The following is a 14943-nucleotide window of genomic DNA, read 5'->3' as shown; positions in this document are numbered from 1 at the left end:
TCTGTGATATGTTAATAGGGTTATTTCCCATTGAGGCTCCCTGGGAGCTCTGTGATATGTTAATAGGGTTATTTCCCCATTGAGGCTCCCTGGGAGCTCTGTGATATGTTAATAGGGTTATTTCCCATTGAGGCTCCCTGGGAGCTCTGTGATATGTTAATAGGGTTATTTCCCCATTGAGGCTCCTTGGGAGCTCTGTGATATGTTAATAGGGTTATTTCCCATTGAGGCTCCCTGGGAGCTCTGTGATATGTTAATAGGGTTATTTCCCATTGAGGCTCCCTGGGAGCTCTGTGATAATATGTTAATAGGGTTATTTCCCATTGAGGCTCCCTGGGAGCTCTGTGATAATATGTTAATAGGGTTATTTCCCATTGAGGCTCCCTGGGAGCTCTGTGATAATATGTTAATAGGGTTATTTCCCATTGAGGCTCCCTGGGAGCTCTGTGATAATATGTTAATAGGGTTATTTCCCATTGAGGCTCCCTGGGAGCTCTGTGATAATGTTAATAGGGTTATTTCCCATTGAGGCTCCCTGTGAGCTCTGTGATTATATGTTGATAGGGTTATTTCCCCATTGAGGCTCCCTGGGAGCTCTGTGATAATATGTTAATAGGGTTATTTCCCATTGAGGCTCCCTGGGAGCTCTGTGATTATATGATGATAGGGTTATTTCCCCATTGAGGCTCCCTGGGAGCTCTGTGACTCAGGTCACGTGATGGCATTCCTATAACAGCCCAGGGGGTCTCTCTGTAGATCCAGTCCAGAGCTCCAAGCTGTCAGTTACCCAGCGTGACGTCATTCTCTCCGCCCACTGTTTGACAGTTGGCCACGCCCTGTGACGTCACCCTATGCGGTTTGCCAACCTGGAGGCAGGGGGCGTGGCGGGGACTCCGGTCACGTGACGGAAGCCAAGATGGCGGCGCTGTGGTGAGGTAAGCGCTGTGTGACTTCCTGATGGCGCTGCGCTCGAGCTCCGAGTGACCGGCGGCGGGCCAGGACTGGACAGGCGGCTGTCCCGGGAGATGCAGGAGGAAGGGACCAAGACCAAGACCAAGAGCATGTTCCTGTCCCGGGCCCTGGAGAAGATCCTGGCCGACAAGGAGGCCAAGAAAGCCCACAGCTCCCAGCTCAGGAAGGCGTGTGAGGTGGCCCTGGGTAAGGCTGTCACAGGGGCCCCCGGGGAGCGGGGACAGAGGCTGCCAGGGGCCCCCGGGGAGCGGGTACAGAGGCTGCCAGGGGCCCCCGGGGAGCGGGGACAGAGACTGACAGGGGCCCACGGGGAGGCTGATACCAGGGATGGCTCAACTCCCACTAGGCTTAGCCAGCCGTAATGGGATACGTTGTCCTCAGCATCACTGCTTCCTAAATGGAGGCAGGGCGTAGGAGGACTGGGGGCACAGGATAGTGATGGCACAGGGGGTAGGAGGACTGGGGGCACAGGATAGTAATGGCACAGGGGGTAGGAGGACTGGGGGCACAGGATAGTGATGGCACAGGGGGTAGGAGGACTGGGGGCACAGGATAGTGATGGGACTGGGGGTAGGAGGACTGATGGCACAGGATAGTGATGGCACAGGATAGTGATGGCACAGGGGGTAGGAGGACTGGGGGCACAGGATAGTGATGGGACTGGGGGTAGGAGGACTGATGGCACAGGATAGTGATGGCACAGGATAGTGATGGCACAGGGGGTAGGAGGACTGGGGGCACAGGATAGTGATGGGACTGGGGGTAGGAGGACTGATGGCACAGGATAGTGATGGCACAGGGGGTAGGAGGACTGGGGGCACAGGATAGTAATGGCACAGGGGGTAGGAGGACTGGGGGCACAGGATAGTGATGGCACAGGGGGTAGGAGGACTGGGGGCACAGGATAGTGATGGGACTGGGGGTAGGAGGACTGATGGCACAGGATAGTGATGGCACAGGGGGTAGGAGGACTGGGGGCACAGGATAGTGATGGGACTGGGGGTAGGAGGACTGATGGCACAGGATAGTGATGGCACAGGATAGTGATGGCACAGGATAGTGATGGCACAGGGGGTAGGAGGACTGGGGCACAGGATAGTGATGGCACAGGGGGTAGGAGGACTGGGGGCACAGGATAGTAATGGCACAGGGGGTAGGAGGACTGGGGGCACAGGATAGTGATGGCACAGGGGGTAGGAGGACTGGGGGCACAGGATAGTGATGGCACAGGGGGTAGGAGGACTGGGGGCACAGGATAGTGATGGGACTGGGGGTAGGAGGACTGATGGCACAGGATAGTGATGGCACAGGGGGTAGGTAGGAGGACTGGGGGCACAGGATAGTGATGGCACAGGATGGTAATGATACAGTGGGTAAAAGGAATGGAGGCACAGGGTGTTGATGGCACTGGGATAGGAGGAATGGGGACTGCGGATGGTGATTGCACAGGAAATTGGAGTCCTGGGTAAAGAGGGAATGGTGGCACGGTGCGTATGATGCATTTAATGTCTTGATTTGGGAGACTAATGACATGCAGCGTTATGTTATTGTGATATATTTACCCTACGAGTGCTGTAGAATGCATCGAGCACTAATCTGGCTTGGTTGCCAGTGCTTAGCCAGCACTAAATTCTTAGAGCCATCACAGGTACCTGTAAAAGGGAGGCAGGGAGTACATTTAATATCCTGCTGGGTTAGGGGAATAATGAAATGCTGATTGTTTCAAGCACACATTGAAGGGTTAACCTGTGTTGTACTTGTAGCTGTCATCATTCTCTGTCATACAGGGTCCATTCATTTAGAGTGACTTCTGCTGAATTCATCCAAGAGCTTCCTCAGCAGCTAAAGTCCTTCAGTGTTAAGAAATTTGCCTTAGTAGTGAGGATAATCAGCGCTCACTCAGCAAGGCTTTATTACACAGTAAGAGCTATTTACCTTCTGGTCTTTTGAGCAAAGAAATACCATATAGGCTCAATTCTAGGCGTTGCGCTGATGGTGTGGCTGTCACATTCACTGTGTGGATTATCTGTTACGGGATCAGTTTAGCATATGTTACCTGAAGGGTGTTTTCCATTTTCACCTTGCCGGTGTGTACATAGAGAACTTTTCTGCAAGACGTGTTTTCAGCCAGCTAGGAGCTTACTCTGTGAGTTAATTATTCATACAAGTTTATTGAGAAGATATTGCTTGGATTAGAAACGGGTTTGTGCCTAAACTAGTCCTATATTGGTGTTATCAGATTTCAAGCATATTATGACATATATTACTGTCGTTTAGTAATAAAATAGCGATGGGAGGGTGGGAAATCCTCCGCCCACCTTATTTAAATTTAAAGATACACATAATGGAAATGCTGCCTTGGCCACCTACTTGAAAGCTGTCCATGTCTTTTGATTTTTTTTTTTGAGTGGTGGAATTTCCATGATAGCCAGACTGCTCATCATTCCAGTTTAACCAGTCTATCAAGTGTATTTTAATAGGACACAATTAACTCTGTTTGGTTTTAGATATCAGCTGTCATCGTGCGTTACAGCATTCTTCTAAATCTTTTAGGGCTTTTGTTGTGAGGTTTACCGTGTTGTTGGGCTTTGCATGTTAATAACATTAAAATATAAAAGGCATTGAGACATCTCCAATCATTCTACTTTAAACATCGCAGATTAGTATTTAACATGTACCTATCACGCACTCACGGTCGGGCATGCAGCTGATCTGTACATTGTGCTGGCAAAACACCAGCAAAATGATTTCTGTGAATGGAGAACCACCAATCGACGCGCAGCTTGCCTCTCCTGGAATTGTGGGATATTTCCCAGTCACATTGTAGAGCCGTGGGTTGCTATCATGGGATGTCATATCCGTAGTTTTATCTCTACTAGATAGCATGTGGATACGTTCAGATAGGAAAACAAGATATAAATCCATGCATTTGCAAGCAAGTTCCATGTATAGTGACACAGACAGGGTTCTTTACTGAAGTGACAATAGTCAGCAGTTTATAGTGAATCTCAAAATTAAGACCAAAATAGTCCCCAGCCTAAATCAACTATGCATGCAGTTCAGCTACTTTTGTCTGCAATTTGCAATTCACCTTAGTAAATAACCCTGCAGGCCAGTTTTTACAACAGGTACACTTTAAAGGGTAGGGAAGGGCATGCTACTTTGAACAATGTTAAGGTTTCCCCATCAGACAAACTATTAACTCAATTCTTTTAACATCTCAGGGACAAGGCGGTGAGATGGCTAGGTATTTAGGGATTCAGCTGCGATCAGATGTTTGATTCGTTGAAAGATCAGTCTGCTATCCTTTCCAGAGCGATGGGTACAAACCTCTAGAATTGACAAGGAAATGACTAATTTGGGCCCATGTATCTGAGCTGGGTAAATAGACCATTATGGCATATTTCTTTTAATTTTTTTTTGTAAATTTGTATTTTACTTGTCAATTCTCTACATTCCTTGTTATAACAAATAAAACCTAAAGTGATTACTCCAGAATTTGGATTTTTTTTTTTTTTTTTTTTGCTTTTCCTGCTTTATGAAGTTATAAATGTGTTATTTTTGAGCGTGTATGTGTAGCAGCTCTGTGTTTGTGTCGGCCAGTGTAAAACCCCCCCAGCTTGTGAGTCACAGACACTCACATAGTGGTTATTCGCCACACAAGGAATCGTGGACAGTTGACAAAAAAACTTTACATTAAAAAAATTCTCAGTTTGGTTAAGAAGTGTGATGTTGTTCGTGGTGATATTTATTGTGGGTATTAATCATTCATAATAGGAATCTTTAACCCCTTAATGACCACGAAGCTCAGGGAACCGCTAGTTTTTGTCAAACCTTTCATAAATTGATTGGAATATCGGCATATATCCTACGTTATATAATGATGGGGATATATCCATAGGTGGTTAAACCTGTTCTATGTTATATAATGATGGGGATATATCCAAAAGGGGTTAAACCTGTCCTACGGTATATAATGATGGGGATATATCCATAAGGGATAAACCCGTCCTACGTTATATAATGATGGGGAAATATCCATAAGGGGTTAAACCAGTCCAACGTTATATAATAATGGGGATATATCCATAAGGGGTTAAACACGTCCTATGTTATATAATGATGGGGATAATCCATAAGGGGTTAAACCAGTCCTATGTAATATAATGATGGGGATAATCCATAAGGGGTTAAACCCGTCCTACGTTATATAATGATGGGGATATAATCATAAGGGGTTAAACCCGTCCTATGTTATATAATGATGGGGATATATCCATAAGGGGTTAAACCAGTCCTATGTTATATAATGATGGGGATATATCCATAAGGGGTTAAACCCGCCCTACGTTATATAATGATGGGGATATTTCCATAAGGGGTTAAACCCGTCCTACGTTATATAATGATGGGGATATATCCATAAGGGGTTAAACCCGTCCTACGTTATATAATGATGGGGATATATCCATAAGGGGTTAAACCCGTCCTATGTTATATAATGATGGGGATATATCCATAAGGGGTTAAACCAGTCCTATGTTATATAATGATGGGGATATATCCATAAGGGGTTAAACCCGTTCTACGTTATATAATGATGGGGATATATCCATAAGGGGTTAAACCCGTCCTATGTTATATAATGATGGGGATATATCCATAAGGGGTTAAACCCGTCCTATGTTATATTATGATGGGGATATATCCATAAGGGGTTAAACCCGTCCTATGTTATATAATGATGGGGATATATCCATAAGGGGTTAAACCAGTCCTATGTTATATAATGATGGGGATATATCCATAAGGGGTTAAACCCGTTCTACGTTATATAATGATGGGGATATATCCATAAGGGGTTAAACCCGTTCTATGTTATATAATGATGGGGATATATCCATAAGGGGTTAATCCCGTCCTATGTTATATTATGATGGGGATATATCCATAAGGGGTTAAACCCGTCCTATGTTATATTATGATGGGAACATTACAAAGCTCTGCTAATTTGATACTTTGATCCCTAGTTGTGTGTATTACTGTCCTGACACTGCGATGAGTGATTCTCAGTTCTATCGGCCTGGACTGAACCCCGCTGGCAGTTCTGTTATTTGCACTGAGGCTGACAGATTGTGTCACACATTACTTGTGTTTACTTTAAGTGCACTTTGTTATTTAATGACCTTTTAGGTTAATGTCGTCCCTTCCAGTTCTGTGAACGCCAGTCCTCGTGCCAGCTGGGCCTGCAGTCAATGTTGCCGCCTGGTTATTACTTTATCCAGTATGTACAACCCATTCTCCAATAGAACTCGGAGCCTGTTTGGACATAGAGAGGTCGAGCAGATATGATCGTAGTTCAAAAAAGGGATTAAAAAGGAAAGCACTTTGAAAGGTTGAAATTCCTTTATTTGCATGGATAGAATGTGAGGTCTTGGTCAGTCTTACCTGTTAGAAAATCTACTTTTGTTCTGTTTTGTGCATTTCTTTGGCTGATTATACTTTCATTCCGAGTTGAGATGTTGCTGTATATTCAGACCATGTGTGAAGTGCTAAGACTTTCCTACATTGAATTGATTTTTGTCATGCCTTAAAGAGTTGTTGGCAGATTGTAAAACTTACTAAGCAAAAAAAAAAAAGGAAGCCAAATGTGTCCCTGGAGCAAAATTGTACTAATGTATAAATAGTGTCTTGAAACACCTAAACAGTGGCTGCTATTTAGGAATATAATTCTTATAATAATATTTTACTGTGCCTAAAACAGCAGATGGGTACTCACAAATAAAACCACAATCCAAGTGTGTTAGTATCGCTTTGACTCTTAGGGCCACTTATCTCTAATCAGCCCCCCTCCTTGTAGTCCAGTTGATCTGTGTCGTGCCTTCACGTACCCCACAGGGGTGTGCAGAGCGGTTTGGGGTGTCGTGCCTTCACGTACCCCACAGGGGTGTGCAGAGCGGCTTGGGGTGTCATGCCTTCACGTACTCCACGGGGCGTGCACAGCAGAGGGAGATGTTCCTGAAGCAGTCTGAGCTGACCAGCACTGTGCCTGCCAACTATGTCAGCAGATGTAAAGAGCGCAATGCCATTGTAAATGCGTTCATGGTGTTCCTATTATGTGAAATAACCCAGGAAGGCAGTACAGGTTCCCAGCCAAGTCAGGAAAGTGGAAAACATGCTGGTCTCTTGCATTGCGAGAAGCAGCGTAGATTGCATAGAATAAAGACCATAGAAACATAGAAACATAGAATGTGACGGCAGATAAGAACCATTCGGCCCATCTAGTCTGCCCAGTTTTCTAAATACTTTCATTAGTCCCTGGCCTTATCTTATAGTTAGGATAGCCTTATGCCTATCCCACGCATGCTTAAACTCCTTTACTGTGTTAACCTCTACCACTTCAGCTGGAAGGCTATTCCATGCATCCACTACCCTCTCAGTAAAGTAATACTTCCTGATATTATTTTTAAACCTTTGTCCCTCTAATTTAAGACTATGTCCTCTTGTTGTGGTAGTTTTTCTTCTTTTAAATATAGTCTCCTCCTTTACTGTGTTGATTCCCTTTATGTATTTAAATGTTTCTATCATATCCCCCCTGTCTCGTCTTTCCTCCATGCTATACATGTTAAGATCCTTTAACCTTTCCTGGTAAGTTTTATCCTGCAATCCATGAACCAGTTTAGTAGCCCTTCTTTGAACTCTCTCTAAGGTATCAATATCCTTCTGAAGATAGGTTCTCCAGTACTGTGTACAGTACTCCAAGTGAGGTCTCACCAGTGTTCTGTACAATGGCATGAGCACTTCCCTCTTTCTACTGCTAATACCTCTCCCTATACAACCAAGCATTCTGCTAGCATTTCCTGCTGCTCTATTACATTGTCTGCCTACCTTTAAGTCATCAGAAATAATCACCCCTAAATCCCTTTCCTCAGATGTTGAGGTTAGGACTCTATCAAATATTCTGTACTCTGCCCTTGGGTTTTTACGTCCAAGATGCATTATCTTGCACTTATCCACATTAAATGTCAGTTGCCACAACTCTGTCCATTTTTCTAGTCTACCTAAATCATTTTCCATTTGGCTTATCCCTCCTGGAACATCAACCCTGTTACATATCTTAGTATCATCCGCAAAAAGACACACCTTACCATCAAGACCTTCTGCAATATCACTAATAAAAATATTAAAGTGAATGGGTCCAAGTACAGATCCCTGAGGTACCCCACTGGTGACAAGCCCAAGCTTCGAATATACTCCATTGACTACAACCCTCTGTTGCCTGTCACTCAGCCACTGCCTTACCCATTCAACAATATTGGAATCCAAACTCAAAGATTGTAGTTTGTTGATAAGCCTTCTATGTGCAACAGTGTCAAAAGCCTTACTGAAATCGAGGTAAGCAATGTCTACTGCACCACCCTGATCTATAATTTTAGTTACCCAATCAAAAAAATCAATAAGATTAGTTTGGCATGATCTCCCTGAAGTAAACCCATGTTGTCTCTGATCTTGAAATCCATGTGTTTTTAGATGTTCAACAATCCTATCCTTTAACATGGTTTCCATCACTTTCCCCACTACTGAAGTTAGGCTTACTGGCCTATAGTTGCCCGACTCCTCCCTATTACCTTTCTTGTGAATGGGCACAACATTCGCTAACTTCCAATCTTCTGGGACTACTCCTGTTATCAATGATTGGTTAAATAAATCTGTTAATGGTTTTGCTAGTACACCACTAAGCTCTTTTAATAGCTTTGGGTGTATTCCATCAGGTCCCATTGACTTATTTGTCTTTACTTTTGACAGTTGAAATAGAACCTCTTCCTCTGTAAACTCACGTGTAATAAATGACTCATTTATCCTTTTTCTTAACTGAGGTCCCTTTCCTTCATTTTCATCTGTAAATACCGAACAAAAATATTCATTGAGGCAGTCAGCTAGACCTTTATCCTCATCTACATACCTTCCTTCTTTTGTTTTTAATCTAACTAATCCTTGTTTTACTTTTCTTTTCTCATTTATGTATCTAAAAAAGGTTTTGTCCCCCTTTTTTACTGACTGTGCTATTTTCTCTTCTGTGTGTGATTTGGAAGCTCTTATAACTTGCTTAGCCTCTTTCTGCCTAATCTTATAGGTCATTCTGTCTTCCTCACTCTGGGTTTTTTTATAATTACTAAATGCTAACTTTTTGTTTTTTACTATTTTGGCTACATCTGTGGAGTACCACAGTGGTTTCTTGAATTTTTTGCTTTTACTGACAAGCCTAATGCAATTTTCTGTTGCCTTCAGTAGTGCAACTTTTAAATAATCCCATTTCTTTTGGACTCCATTTAAATTGCTCCAGTCTGATATTGACTCCTTTACACATATTCTAATTTTGGAAAAGTCTGTTTTTCTAAAGTCTAAAACTTTTGTTTTTGTGTGGTGTGACTCAGTCACTGTTCTTATATTAAACCACACTGACTGATGATCACTGGATCCTAAACTTTCACCTACAGTAATATCTGATACCAAATCTCCATTTGTTAACACTAAATCTAGTATGGCCTCTTTACGAGTTGGCTCCTCAACGACTTGTTTTAGAGACAATCCCAGTAGGGAGTTTAGAATATGTGTGCTCCTGGCACAAGTAGCTATTTTTGTTTTCCAATTTATATCAGGAAGATTAAAGTCACCCATGATGATAACTTCCCCCTTCATTGTCATTTTATCTATTTCTTCAACTAGTAGATTATCTAACTCTTCAATTTGTCCTGGGGGCCTATAAATCACACCTACACGAGTTACTGTGTGATTACCAAATTCTAACGTAACCCAAACTGACTCTATGTTCGCCTCACTAACCTTTATTAGGCTAGATTTTATGCTATTCTTTACATACAGGGCCACCCCTCCCCCTTCCTTGCCTTCCCTGTCTTTTCTATATAAAGAGTACCCTGGTATTGCTATGTCCCAGTCATTTTTCTCATTATACCATGTCTCAGTAACAGCGACTAAATCTACACTATCAGTTGCCATTATTGCCACAAGTTCATGGATCTTATTCCCTAAACTGCGAGCATTTGTAGACATGACTCTAAGCTTATCATTTTTTAACACACTTGCTACAGGCACCTTCTGTCCTTGTTTTGGGGGACAATTGGATTGATGTTTTATCACCCTTTTGCCCCCCCCCTCCTAGTTTAAATACATCCTAGCAAAACCTCTGAACTGCTCACTGAGAACATTTGTTCCCTTTTGAGAAAGATGCAAACCATCTTTTTTGTACAGTTTATTTCCATTCCAAACAGAGCTACCATGAGCAATAAAGCCAAATCCTTGCTCCCGACACCATTCACCAAGCCACAAGTTAAAGTCCCTAATACGCATCCGCCTGTCATTCTGAGTGTTATGCACAGGCAGAACTTCAGAGAATGACAATGTGGAAGCAACCTGCCGTATATCATTGGCAAAAACACTAAAAACTTCCTTAACCTCTGAAACTTCATTGCAAGCCAAGTCATTTGTCCCTAAATGGACAAGTACATCCAATTCCCCTTCCTGCTTTGCTTGCTTAACAATATTACCGATACGTCTCCTGTCTCTGTGAGCAGTAGCTCCGGGAAGACACCTCACAAGACCACCATTGTCCATCTCCACACCTCTTATGATGGAATCCCCCACCAACAACTGCTTTCTATTAAGCCTCACCAAGCCTCTCTGCACAACACCACTAGCCTCAGTGCCTCTCTGCACAACACCACTAGCCTCAGTGCCTCTCTGCACAACACCACTAGCCTCAGTGCCTCTCTGCACAACACCACTAGCCTCAGTGCCTCTCTGCACAACACCACTAGCCTCAGTGCCTCTCTGCACAACACCACTAGCCTCAGTGCCTCTCTGCACAACACCACTAGCCTCAGTGCCTCTCTGCACAACACCACTAGCCTCAGTGCCTCTCTGCACAACACCACTAGCCTCAGTGCCTCTCTGCACAACACCACTAGCCTCAGTGCCTCTCTGCACGACACCACTAGCCTCAGTGCCTCTCTGCACGACACCACTAGCCTCAGTGCCTCTCTCCACGACACCACTACACTCTGAAAGTGCAGAAAATGAATTATGTAGAGCAACAGACTGTGCAATATGCCTTTTATCCACAACTCCAAGTCTACCAGATCCTACAGTAATCCATCTGCCATTCCTAGTATGTCTCTGCGGCAGTGGCTTTGCAGCAGTTCCAGACCAGAAGACCACATTAGTTTATTTTTTAGTGCAAAAATCTTTTGCATTGTAAACTATTTGAAATCAGAAATAGTTCTTGTGGAATGATTTTGTAAAAGTTTTTCACACAGTTTTCCAATGCAGTGCCCTCTTCCTCCCCCCCCCCCCCCCCCCCCCCCGGTCTGTGATCACCTCTTGGCAAACTCTAAAGTAAAGTCGCACCAGCTTCCGTTTGATTTGTAGGAGGTTTTCCACCAAGTTATGACAAATGTTAAATGATCAGTCGATGGGTTTATTTCTGTCTGTTATTGTATTATGCTTGCCAGATTAACATCACTTTTTCATTAGCTAAGGATTCTATTTTGGTTTAAAATTTGCACATTAACTGTAAAAAAGTCATGTTCAAAGTGGAGCTTCGGAAACCGTTTCACCACTTTCTCTGAGAGTTTCAACTGACTTCTGAAGGAGCAGAGTCAGTGTGATTATTCCAGTATTACCAGGTCTCTTTCTTGTGTGGTGAGGTGAGGTCTTATCTGCGGGTAATTTAGCGAGCGTGCAATTATAAGCTTGTTTTACCTGTGCCTCCAAATCTGCTGGTAAGAATCCCTTGATCCCGCTTCCTCAGGTATTTCTATAATTAGCAGAATAAGATCATAGAGCGGTCCTTCTCGCATATCTAGCTTTTATATAAGTTACAGACGTCCTGATCTCTGTGGGCATGTTTTATTAGGAAAGGTAGAACATTGTGATCATTGAATCTCCAATTTAAATGCCCACAAAGGCTGGTGATTCCATTTCACAATATTCTACCTTTCCTAATAGAACATGCCTGCAGATACCAGATCCATGATCTATTTACTTGCCATTCCCACAATGCCTAGCGCGATGCTGCAGCGGGTGCAACGCTTGGCATTGTGGGAAATACCCCCACACCTAGTGCAGCCAGCATATCTTATTATTTATACCAGCATAGTGATACAAATCACAAAATGGGAACATAATTAAATCCATGTTTGCTAGTGAATAAATGTCACCACAAGCTATGTGAATAAAAGGGAAATATTAAGGCAGGACTGTCACATGATTTTTTATATTATTGTTGCTCTTCCTCTATATTTAACAGATATGTGTTTATAATGTCTGAAAATTTAAATAAAAAACGTAGAAACCCACACAGTGATATATTATCTCTGGGCGCCTCCATCTTGGCCCTGTCAGTCCTTGTTATAAGCGTTCTCCTTTCAGTCAGAATAGAGAGAGCTTATGGTGATAAGAAGAAATGGAAACCGAGCAATGTGTGGCTCTGCCAGGACCGAACAGGATTGTGATGGCCGTTGTTAAATGTTTAATGTACATTTAAGTGAAAAGGGCAGAATCTCATGAAAATAATGTTAACACAAGTTGTCGGTAGTTTTCAGTGTTCTGTTCAGTGGTGTAATTTCCTGAGAAGTGACTGTTCCCCTTTAAGGAAACTCACTGATTAGTTCTAGTGATAACGCTGCAGACCGTTCTTATCATTACTGTCCCGTTACTGTATTACATGTGGAAAGACTTGATGCGGTGTAAATAAAATGCCTCAATCTTGTTCTCAATAACATTCACTTTTACATTAGTAGCAAGTAGCAAAATGTCCCTCTTCCCCTAATAATTGCCTTCTTTACTAACCCCCTAAAGGAAGCCATTTAATACTAGCCCACCCTTATATATAAAGCCATTGGGGAGCTGCAGGGTAGACCTGTCTCTGCAGGCAGCCCCTCTGATAAATGGAACTTAAATCTACACTATTAATTAGTTGTGCTTACTAGATTAACTGTTTCATAGGGTAATGATTGTATTAGGGGAAACCTGTACTGCAGATCTGCAGGACCACATTTGACTCAGTGCTATAGTTAAAGGAACACTATAGTCACCTAAATTGCTTTAGCTAAATAAAGCAGTTTTAGTGTATAGATCATTCCCCTGCAATTTCACCGCTCAATTCACTGTCATTTAGGAGTTAAATCACTTTGTTTCTGTTTATGCAGCCCTAGCCACACCTCCCCTGGCTATGATTGACAGAGCCTGCATGAAAAAAACAAAACTGGTTTCACTTTCAAACAGATGTAATTTACCTTAAATAATTGTATCTCAATCTCTAAATTGAACTTTAATCACATACAGGAGGCTCTTGCAGGGTCTAGCAAGCTATTAACATAGCAGCGGATAAGAAAATCTTAATTAAACAGAACTTGCAATAAAGAAAGCCTAAATAGGGCTCTCTTTACAGGAAGTGTTTATGGAAGGCTGTGCAAGTCACATGCAGGGAGGTGTGACTAGGGTTCATAAACAAAGGGATTTAACTCCTAAATGGCAGAGGATTGAGCAGTGAGGCTGCAGGGGCATGTTCTATACACCAAAACTGCTTCATCAAGCTAAAGTTGTTCAGGTGACTATAGTGTCCCTTTAATTACCAAATATCATGGGATTGTCCACGAGCTGGGTTCTATAAGGTCGGCCATTATTATTCCAGAGCAGTAAATGAACCCACTGATTCTCTACCTCTGGGTTGGCAGTCGGTGCCATGTCATTTTATTGGTTCTCCAATGGTTGGAAGAGGCTCTGATATTGACCCGATCACATGTTAATGAGTATGATAGTCACTGCCTTGTACGGTACTGGTGAGAGTCTAGTGAAGCTATTATTACAGATTCTTATATTTTGTTCTGTATATTCAAAACCAGCTCCTGAGTTAATTCTATAATTGGGTAAGAATGGATCCGCCATGTGAATGCTTTGCGTTTTATTAAGGTGCTAATCAGAAACGGTAAGAGCTGCCAAACTGAACCCTATGTTTTTGGTTAAGTTAAAGTTAAAAGGTGCATGTTTTGATAACGCATTATCTTGTGCTTTATAAGATCACTCCACGGCAGAGGCTTGTTCAGTAAATAGGGGTATGGTGGTGTGTCGGCCAATGTATTGTAGTTTGTAGGTCAGAGTAGCTGCATTGTAGAATGTTCCCATTTCAGCTAATAAACCCTTACCGTGCCACACTTTCTTTATCCTGGACTTCTCTCGGTTTGGCTGCTTTTGTCTCGTATTTATATTACTCTAACATTTTAATTTTTTTCATTGCAGAAGAGATCAAGTGTGAATTTGACCAGCAGAAGTAAGTAAAGAACCATGTTTCCAAACTAAGACCGTGTCTGTGTATAATATGTGGTTAGAAGGTAAAGCATTGCAAATATGTTAAATCAGAACTCGTGTGGATAGGCCTTTTCACTTCAGTGTAAATTTTCAGGAATTCAAAGTTCATCTTACACTTCAGGCCAATGTAGTCATACTGAAAGAATTCTCAGACACCGCTTTGATTTTGAAATTCACTCTTAATTCTCAGCCTTTCAATCCATGATGGTTTGAGTGGATTCTTTTTTTTTTTTATAATTCTTTATTTTTGTTGTGGAGTAGTTTCCACTATTTTTCGAGGTAACATACAATCATCCAATACAAAAGGATAAAAGGCAAAAAAAGCAAATTTAACATTGGTTAATAGTTAACATGAGACATTCTGGGATAATTGCTCTAGCCTTCTCTTACTGAAACAAACCTCTTGAGGAGTTAATAAGCACACAGGTCTGTACATTGTGCATGCCTTTCTCACGGCCTCGAGATGTACAATATGCTATGGCAGTCTAACATTTTAGTTGCCCTCAAGGTTAAGATTTACGGGTTGGTACTGCACGCCAGTAGCGCCAATGGGTTTAAGGTGTGCACTATAGTATAGCATGCTAG

The 14943-nt window shown here is 42.6% G+C and overlaps 1 protein-coding gene across 1 annotated transcript in view; it reads left to right on the top strand.

Annotated features, from left to right (window-relative positions):
- Positions 1-893: 893 nt before the first annotated feature.
- The window catches only part of ARFGEF2 (ADP ribosylation factor guanine nucleotide exchange factor 2), a 52827-nt gene continuing 38777 nt past the window's right edge, over positions 894-14943 (top strand). Inside the window, exons 1-2 of the mRNA XM_063459658.1 lie at positions 894-1158; positions 14290-14320. Coding sequence (XP_063315728.1) covers positions 1026-1158; positions 14290-14320 — 164 coding nt within the window. The 5' untranslated portion in view covers positions 894-1025. The remainder of the gene's footprint in view (positions 1159-14289; positions 14321-14943) is intronic.

This window comes from Pelobates fuscus, chromosome 6 (genome assembly GCF_036172605.1).
Source record: "Pelobates fuscus isolate aPelFus1 chromosome 6, aPelFus1.pri, whole genome shotgun sequence".
NCBI lineage: Eukaryota > Metazoa > Chordata > Amphibia > Anura > Pelobatidae > Pelobates > Pelobates fuscus.
This window is presented reverse-complemented; position numbering and strand designations above follow the sequence as displayed.